Source organism: Triplophysa dalaica, chromosome 15 (assembly GCF_015846415.1).
Source record: "Triplophysa dalaica isolate WHDGS20190420 chromosome 15, ASM1584641v1, whole genome shotgun sequence".
In the NCBI taxonomy this organism is placed as follows: domain Eukaryota; kingdom Metazoa; phylum Chordata; class Actinopteri; order Cypriniformes; family Nemacheilidae; genus Triplophysa; species Triplophysa dalaica.
The window spans coordinates 14,775,513-14,784,907 of record NC_079556.1 but is presented as its reverse complement, the minus strand read 5'-3'; the positions used below and the strand labels follow the sequence as shown (position 1 = coordinate 14,784,907).

At 41.9% G+C, this 9,395-nt stretch overlaps 1 protein-coding gene across 3 annotated transcripts in view; it reads right to left on the bottom strand.

Moving 5' to 3' along the window:
* Positions 1 to 4,377: 4,377 nt before the first annotated feature.
* Positions 4,378 to 9,395, bottom strand: part of eprs1 (glutamyl-prolyl-tRNA synthetase 1) — a 41,003-nt gene continuing 35,985 nt past the window's right edge. For all 3 annotated transcript variants that reach the window (XM_056767114.1, XM_056767115.1, XM_056767116.1), the window contains 10 exons: positions 6,666 to 6,738; positions 6,500 to 6,579; positions 6,316 to 6,417; positions 6,052 to 6,207; positions 5,773 to 5,970; positions 5,505 to 5,678; positions 5,259 to 5,419; positions 5,026 to 5,104; positions 4,881 to 4,945; positions 4,378 to 4,790 (listed from right to left, as the gene is read on the bottom strand). In XM_056767114.1, coding sequence (XP_056623092.1) covers positions 4,640 to 4,790; positions 4,881 to 4,945; positions 5,026 to 5,104; positions 5,259 to 5,419; positions 5,505 to 5,678; positions 5,773 to 5,970; positions 6,052 to 6,207; positions 6,316 to 6,417; positions 6,500 to 6,579; positions 6,666 to 6,738 — 1,239 coding nt within the window. In that variant the 3' untranslated portion in view covers positions 4,378 to 4,639. The remainder of the gene's footprint in view (positions 4,791 to 4,880; positions 4,946 to 5,025; positions 5,105 to 5,258; positions 5,420 to 5,504; positions 5,679 to 5,772; positions 5,971 to 6,051; positions 6,208 to 6,315; positions 6,418 to 6,499; positions 6,580 to 6,665; positions 6,739 to 9,395) is intronic.

Here is a 9,395-nt window from a genome sequence, read left to right as displayed (position 1 = left end):
TCAGTATAAGAAGCATGGTTCTGTGAGTTGAATGTGCACAAAACAAGCTTGTGACTAATAAACTGTTTTTTTCTGGCAAAAGACATCTTTTCATGGTCCTGTCATGCACAAAACAAGCTTTTGACTAATAATTTTTTTTTCTTGCAAAAGACATCTTTTCATGGTCCTCTTATGCTCTGTGAAACAAAAAACAGTTTTCAGTGCAAGAAGCCTGCTTCTGAAAGTGCACAAAACAAGCTTTTGACTAATAAACTTTTTTTTTAAAAGACATCTTTACATGGTCCTCTCATGCACAAAACAAGCTTTTGACTAATAAACAGTTTTTTTTTGCAAAAGACATCTTTTCATGCTGTTCTCATGCTCTGTGTAACAAAAAGCAGTTTTCAGTATAATCAGCATGATCCTGTGAGTTAAATGTGCACAAAACAAGCTTTTGACTAATCAACTGTTTTTTCTTGCAAAAGACACCTTTTCATGGTCCTCTCATGCTCTGTGTAACAAAAAGCAGTTTTCAGTATAAGAAGCATGATGCTGTGAGTTGAATGTGCACAAAACGAGCTTTTGACTAATCAACTTGTTTTTCATGCAAAAGACACCTTTTCTTGGTCATCTTTTGCTCTGTGAAACAAAAAGCAGTTTTCAGTGCAAAAAGCCTGCTTCTGAAAGTGCACAAAACAAGCTTTTGACTAATAAACATTTTTTTGGGACTCCAGGGCCTCCGCATTTGAATCACATAGACGACTAGCTGAATTTTAGCTCAGTCTTGCGAGTTAGCACTTCCCGATGTCGTCCTGTCTTATCTAAAAGTTCTCAGGTGAAAAATCAACACCATAAAGAGCGTTCTCTCCCCTACAAAAAATACAATGTTTGTAGGGATAATATGGGACTCGACCCCGATGCAGGCACGACTGTCTCCTGCACGTGTCGAATCTATCAGGCTAGGCCAGAGAGCTACTCATCACTTTCAAAGAGTTCTAGGTCTCATGGCGGCGGCTTCCACGGTGATACCTCTGGGACGCCTGCACAAGAGACCGTTTCAGTTGTGGGCTCAAAGCCAGGGGTTTTTATTCAAGGGCCAACCCCCAGAGGCAGACAAGGGTGCATAGTGTTTTGGCTTTTCACTCTTACTATGTGGTACAGACCTCGGTTTCTGACTTTAGGTCCCACTCTCGGTCCATGTTGTCATTGCAAGGTGCTAACGACAAACGCATCCCTTATGGGTTGGGGTGCGGTCTTAAATGACTGTCCAGCCCAAGGGATCTGGAGGGATCATCTTGTCGATTGGCACATCAATTGCCTCAAAATGATGGCTGTATTTCTGGCCCTGAAATACTTCCTCCGGCAGTTACGAGTCTACCATGTCCTAATGCGTGGGGATAACCCTTCAGTAGTCTTGTATATAAATCACCCTGAGGCAGGCTGCAGTCGTGCCATCTGAACAAACTGGCCCAGTAAATCCTGCCCTGGAAGAGGGCAAATTCTTGTCCCTCAGAGCGATTCACATCCCGGGGCATAGGAATGAGGGAGCAGACGTGCTGCCCAGACAAAATGTGACAAACGGGGAATGGAAACTCCATCCCGAAATAATCAAACAAATCCGGAAAGACTTTACGAAGCGGAGATGGACCTCTTTGCTACGCAAGAGACGGCACAATGTCCCCTCTACTTCTCTCCGACTCATCCAGCTTCCCTGGGTCTGGACGTGATGGCCAATACGTGGCCCAGACTGCGTCTTTACGCATTTCCTCCATTAGAAGGAAATACGCCCTAACATGGAGCGATGTTGACAGATGGTGCATGGCACACCATGCAGACCCAATTACTGCCAGATCGTTTCAGTGTTGGAGTTTCAGCAAGAGAAACTGTCCTCAGGGACAAGCCTCGGTACTCTCAGGGATTATGTGGCCGCCATTTCGGCCTGCCACACCCTGATTGATGGGGTTTCTGTGGGAAACACCCTTTAGTCGCCCGCTTTATTGTGGAGCGAGGCGGCTGATATGCCTCCTTCTAAACACATGAGACTTGGCGACAGTGCTCGAGGGTCTAGTTAGCACCCCATTCGAACCTATAGAGTCAGCACCTGTCAGGCTTCTGACCTTTAAATGCTTTTTCTCGTCGTCCTGTGCATTCGGTTGGTTCTAGAGGCCTTCTGCCCTCCGCCGTTTACGACGTCGGAGCAGGAACGATTACACCTACTGTGTCCAGTACGTGCTCTTCAGACTTGCGTCCACCGCACTAGCCAGTGGCGTAAATGAGAGCAAATTTTTATATGCTATGGGGGCCGCAACAAAGAGGCGACTGCCACCAAGCAAACAATATCACATCGGGTGAGGGATGCTATTGCTCTGCTCACCTCTAAGAGTCCAGACACTTCCAGTGCGGCGGCGTTGGTATTCTCGTTCCCATAGCGTTTGAAACGCAGCATCGAGTGTAGCTTTTGATAGGGAACGTCTCGATAGTATTGCTTGATACATTGGAGTTTGGGTTCCTCGCCACAGCAGGGCAGTGTTGGCCTGCTCACCGGGAGACTGCATTCATTCATTTATTTATTTATTTAGAAATTAGATGTTATTTATTAGAATTAACTTACTCGTTGTATAAATACCATGCACTGTGCTGTGTTTTAACTTTTCTGTTTTTCCTGTTTGCCCCTGTAAAGCTGCTTTGAAACAATACACATTGTGAAAAGCGCTATATAAATAAACTTGAATTGAATTGATCTGCTGTTGGCGACCTGCCATTGGCTTTTGACTAAATGATGAGACAGGGCTTTGCTAGGTCCGTCTGGATGCCGTTTTGGGTTTTGATTTTGTTAGTCATTCTAAAAACAATTGTAATATAAAAACTGTATCTAAACTATCTAAACTGTATAGGCACATAAAGCATTTATTTGTAAATTAACAGTCGAATGCAACAATGAGTCGAATGCATCAGAGGACAAAATAAAAGCTGTCATGCTCCAGTCCAGCCGCTGTTACTATTCTGTGAAGTGAATAAATGAGTGAGGCATTTATTGTGTATTGCTGTACACCCAAAGCTCTTTACAATCATATGTGGGGAGTCTCTCCTCAACCACCACCAGTGTGCAACAGCCGTCTGGATGATGCGACGGCAGCCACAGTACTACGGCGCCAGTGCGCTCACCACCAGCTAAAGGTTAAGAGGAGAGAGAGGCAATTCAGAGGGTGGGGCAATTCAGAAGTGAGTATAATTAAATTAACATCATGAGCAGAAATTTCAAGTGCGTTCTATCATTACTCTCATCACTTCATGAGTTCACCTTAGCAAATAATTACGAAGGGGGGCAGCGTAGTTACGCTGAGAATTTAGAATGCATATTTGGCATGTGTCCGAGGAGAGTGCTCCGGGGTTGGCATTCTCTCCCGACCCCGGAGCGCTCCCCCTTTGTTCGGGGCGGGGGCTCTGGTCTCTGTGTTTGCCCGTGCCCCGAGCGCTTTCCCCCCCAAAAAAATGCAACTAGTGCGGGACAGCAGCCAAAGCTGAGCGTTATTGGCCCCCCCAAAAAATAGCAAAGTTATAGCGGTGGGTTGCTGGCCTTCATTTGAGTAGGGTCCTGGCTGGAGCCTCTGGCTGGGTCGGTTTCTGTGGCTTCTGTGTGGTATGGATACTGGTGTGGTCGTTTGAAATGCGGATGGAGGCCCCTGTTCTGGAGGTGCTGCTGCTGCGGATGGAAACGTGTATGGGAGCCCCTACTTGGACGGCGCTACGGCTGTGGCGGTAAAAGGCTCCTGCTTGGGGGGTATTGCTGCGGCGGATTTAAATATAGATAAAAGGCCCCTGCTGGGGCAGCACTGCTGCGGCAGTGTGAAAAAACAGATAAAGGCCCGTGCTGGGGTGGCCCTGCTGCTGTAGTGTGGAATGCAGATAAAGGCCCCTGCTGGGGCGGCGCTGGTGCTGCAGTGTGAAATATAGATAAAGACCCCTGCTGGGGTGGTTCTGCTGCTGCAGTGGGACTACAGCATTGCATTGCATTGACTACAGGTTTGAAGAGTGTTTATGAAACTTTTGACAAAGTAGCAATCCTTCCTCTTATATACACACACAAACGCGCACAATACTAGTCCACTCAAGCCCTAACAAAAATGTTTAATATTATTTCTTACCATACGTAATATGATGTATAATTATTACATAAATGTTACTAAATTTGTCTAGTGACTGTCAAACATAGTGACTTCAGGGCCATGATCTCCTTAGGGGATCAATCTAGCAAACTAAGAGAACTGACAGAGAAAGACAGAAAAGTCAAGGTTTATTCACCTCCATGGCAACCAATGTGAGCACCAAAATGGGATCTGACCAAATTTCGACAGGATCACTTGATGAAGACAATAAACGATACAAAAGTCACAAAAATGATAGAAAGTAAGAATCCCTTTATTGCAGACAATATAAGGTCATTACAGTTGTCAAGGACAAAGATGTGCAAAGTACAGCCACAGTTAATTCCTAATCCCATTAAGATTTAAAGAAAAATAAAGGGGCTTCTTCTAAATGTTGTAGATAGCGATGTTATGAGAGCTAAGAGAGGAGAAATCCTAAATTATAAAAAATCCTGCTAGTGCACTTGTCAAAAAGGGAAGCCAAAAAGTCTGATGTAGACAGGAATGAGAGACTCTTAGTAACTGCGGCCAAACAGCGTATAGTACTGGGCAGGTTCTTTGCCACTAATACACATCTGACCAAGCTGCAGGGTCTTCAAGGGATCAAAGGGGATACACAGACTCTTGGCTCCCATTGAAGGTGCACCAGGCTCAAGATCTTGATCCCTATAGACAGAAATAAAGGAATCAATCAATGGCTAACTGCTTGTTAACATACAGTGTTAGGTAACCAAAACTAGGTATGTAGTCACTAACCTAGCTGTGGTTTTCTTAATCCAGTCCTCACACTCAATGCCTCCACAGAAGGGAATCTGTACAATCTGAGGGAAGATATACGGGTCGATTTTCAACCAAAATGTACATTATTCACCTTTTCTATCTAAAATCTACATTTACTTACTTTTCCCTCGTCCAGATCTTTTTGGAATTGCTCCATACTATCTGCCACAACCATGTGTTTCTTAAGGTCATCAGATGCCCTGAAACAAGTTAAAAACAAGCAATTCATAAAGTCATCCAACATCTGGCCACCAGACACAGCAGAGCTTCAATGTGAACATGTTTTGCAAATAAAACTCTGTAGGATTTTTTTAACTAATGTTTGTGCACATTAACATCTGATGACCATTGTACCTCTTAAAGAGATTGTTCTGAATCTCCTCGAGGAGGCTTGTTATTCTCTTCTCTATTTCGGCATCTGGCAATATAATCTTCTCTCCTGTGTCTCTTCTTACTGACACACACTGACCCTGCTTCAGGTCCTTCGGCCCAACCTCCAACCTTATGGGCACACCCTGCATTCATACAACAGGTTGTCCAACTTCAGTCAACAAGATATCCTTCAAAAAACTCAAACTCTCCAAAAGACATCATCCATACCTTTAGCTCCCAATGGTTGAACTTCCAGCCAGGCGAGTAGTTCTCACGAAGGTCAGCCTTCACTCTTATGTCGACCTTCTGCAGCCTGGAAAGATACTTTGAGCACTGGGCTAACAGAAGCTCTTTCTCTGCTTCTGGCAGAGTTGCTGTGATTCCACAAGGAATGATGATCACCTGTGAAACAGAGTTTGTCATTGAGCATTTAGTGTTTTGATTTGAAAAAACCAGGTCATGTGGATGGTTTGAGGTGAATGGACCTCCAGCATACCTGTAGACATGCTACTTTGGGTGGCAGCACCAGCCCCATATTGTCTCCGTGGACCATTGTCAGGACTCCGATGGTACGTGTCGTGATGCCCCATGAGTTCTGGTAAGCAAGCTGCTTCTCGCCTGGCTTTTTGGGATCTTCAAAGACAATCTCAAACATTCTGGAGAAGTTCTGACCCAGGTGATGAGATGTGGCACCCTGGGGGAGTGATTGGAGAATTTTAATCTTACTACAAGAGTTTAATAAAATTAATGTGCTTTTGAGAAATTCAAGACTTACCTGAATAGCTCTGCCGCTGGCTGAGATATAAGCCTCCACGGTGGTGGTGTAGTCTCCTCCTGCAAACTTCTCCTTCTCAGTTTTTTTACCCTTGACCACAGGGATGGCCATGAGCTCCTCATACACTCGTGCATACAGCTCCAAGATCTGTAGAACCTGCACATAATGAATAAAGAGTGGGGTGGTCAAAAACAGAGTATAGTTGTTCCCGGATGAATAGACCAATAGTAAGTCGTAAATGAGGTACGATGCGCCGCATCTAACCTCCTCTACAGCTTCTTCCTTTGTGGCAAAAGCTGTGTGTCCCTCTTGCCAAAGGAACTCTCTGGTCCTCAGGAAGGGCTGTGGGTGTTTGAACTCCCAACGCTTTAGAGGAAAAAATACAGCTTTATGAATCCAACTCCTGCTTATTTTATATTTTATGTTGGTAAAGGAGATTTAAACTGACCACGACGTTGCACCACTGGTTGAGTTTGATTGGCAGGTCTCTGTGTGACTGGACCCACTTGGCATAAGCCGGGTACATGACTGCAACAACAAAGATAAAAGGTATGAGATAATAAGCCAAAAGTCTATCTGATTATTTCAAGTGCTTTCCACCAACGTTCGCTCACCTGTCTCACTAGTAGGCCGCACAGCAATGGGCTCAGCCAGTTCTGTCTTTCCTGATCTTGTCACCCAAGCAACCTAATAAGAATTTGCAGATAAAAGTTTAAATCATTGACTTGAAACAGATCATAATTATCTCCATGGTCTCTAGTTTTGCGTATGCCCTCAAATAGGACCCTCAGATTTATCGCTTTGACACACACAATTTATTAAATAAGTTTAGTGCTGTTAAATATGATTGTAGACATAAAAAAATACTCAAATTGACTTTATTGTGATTTAATTATAATGAGCTGACTGAAAGTTATCAGAGTGTCTCTCCTGTCTAATAAAAGAAAGACTGACTGATAAATAAACGGTATGTGTGTGTTATATGGTGTGATGGCAAAAATGTAGAAAATGAACTGCTAATAATAAATTATTTTATATTATTCATATTTATAATATTAAATAGCATAAGATTTACCTTCATTGTTAGCTTTTTAAATTTTTTTACTCTCACAACATACCCATGATTCTGTTCGGCCAACTATTTTACCCCCAAATCTGATTTTATAAGAAATTTCTCTCAATTTTGATTGGATGAGTTACATTCAAATTACCTCTTTAAATGATGTAAACGATATTCATACTTGAAACTTCAAATCTCCATATTAAGTGATTTTTCGCCATAAATAGGGCTGGGCAATATACCGGTATGTACGTGACTACCTGTATTATTTTGCGCCATGATATGAATTTTGCTATTTCATGAATACTGTTGTATATTCATAAACTCTAATTTTGCATTTATAACGTTTTGTTCAATTTGTCATCTGTTAACACTGCTAATGAAGATATGTCGAGGGTGAGCGTTTAATCTTTTGTCCTCTATGACCAACTCCTCGCTACACAGGCATTAGTAATCAAACAGAGAGCGCCGCAACAGTCTATGTTATAGCACAACCCGCCGAACGTTACTCAAACACGCCACAGGAACAATCAAGCGTGCAAAAGAAACTGCAGCTTGCGTTTGCGAATTCATGAGATTGAAAGTGAGATTTGAGTGAAAAAATGAGCGAATGCACAGAAAGTGAGATTGTTGAACAGTACGAGGAGGAATTAGTTAAAAAAGGGGGGCTCCTCTGTCGTATGGAACTGGTTTGGGTTCAAAATCTCCGACATCGACCAACGAACTAGGGATGGACATTTAAAACAAAAATAATTTTCGAAGATTGATGAGGAACTATTCGAAAATTATTCGAAATTCGCACCCCTCCCCCACATGGACGCATTTACAGTATTACACACACACATCAACGGAGAGCGATCATTTACGCTTTTAATGCGTGACGACACACTGCTTTTATTTATCATGGAATAGGCAATCTTACATCAACTTATACATTAAGATAACGTGCTGAAACAGCAATATATTAACAACCGAATGACGGCACTTATTAACAGTACGTCGATCAGCATCAACCGCTCATAATGCTAGGACATTTCCTTGTAAAATATGAGCATATGCATTTATACTAGGGGTGCTCCGATCAGGATTTTTGGGGACGATCACCGATCCTCGATCACTGAAAGCTGTATTGGCCAATACCGATCACCGTCTCATGAATTAACAAATGAATATTAGTAAGTAACATATTTAGTAACACTTTCCTTGAAGCATGTATGTATAATGCATTATAAAGAGTTATTAATGGGTAAAATGCATTATTATTATTCATAATGTGTGTTTTAATGCATTATATGTAAATGCAAAGAATTATAAACAATTTAAAATGTGTAGTGTAACAATGAATTGCTTAGTGTTATAATGTATTAACTGTAATAAAAATTATCTATAAGACATTACAATGCATTAAAATGTGCATTACAATGCTTTAAAACTACTTTTATAATGCATTAATCATACATGCTTCAAGGAAAGTGTTACCACATATTTTCATAAAACATAGCACCCTGTGACATGAGTGCCAGAAACCCTTTGTCTTCCACAATATAAAGTGGCTGTGATCAAAGCAAATTTATAACATTATTTATCTGATAATCTGATATTTATTTATGCTTCTTACTGCCCTTGCAGTAGGGTAGATGCTTTTAAAAATGTCTCAATGTTTCTATTGTCGGACATAAACATTTGCTTGTAATTAGATTATTATTTTATGTTCATATATTCAATCAGTAACAATGACAGGTGCCTGTGAAAGGTGTTTTGTACTCACAAGAAAGCAGTGGTTTGGTCATATATGTGCTGCTTCTGCCGCTCACTGAACAGAGAACACGCAGTGAAGGATTTTTCCACTCACTGAAAGCTATTATTTATCCAAAAAGACGCTATCTTAAGAGGTAAAAACTCTGTAAAGACAGCACCACAGCGCGCCTGTGTGTATGCGTGCACGGGATGAATGTAAATAAATGTCACACCAATTTTGCGTCATCTGATCGGCTTTTCTGGATCAGCCTTTTAGAGACCGCCGATCATACTTCCCAAAGTGATTATCTGCCGATTATGATCGCCGACCGATCAATTGGAGCACCTCTAATTTATACCAACTAAAAAACAGCAGTGTGATTGATCAAGGAAAATATAATAAAGCCATAAAGATTTTGGACCAGACTTAAAACGCCTTTAAAACATATTTACCGAATGACGGCATTTATTAACAGTTCGGAACAATTTCATGAGTTAACAGCTCAAAAGGCTTCCATTTCTATTGTCATGAAAAATTTGGCAGTGA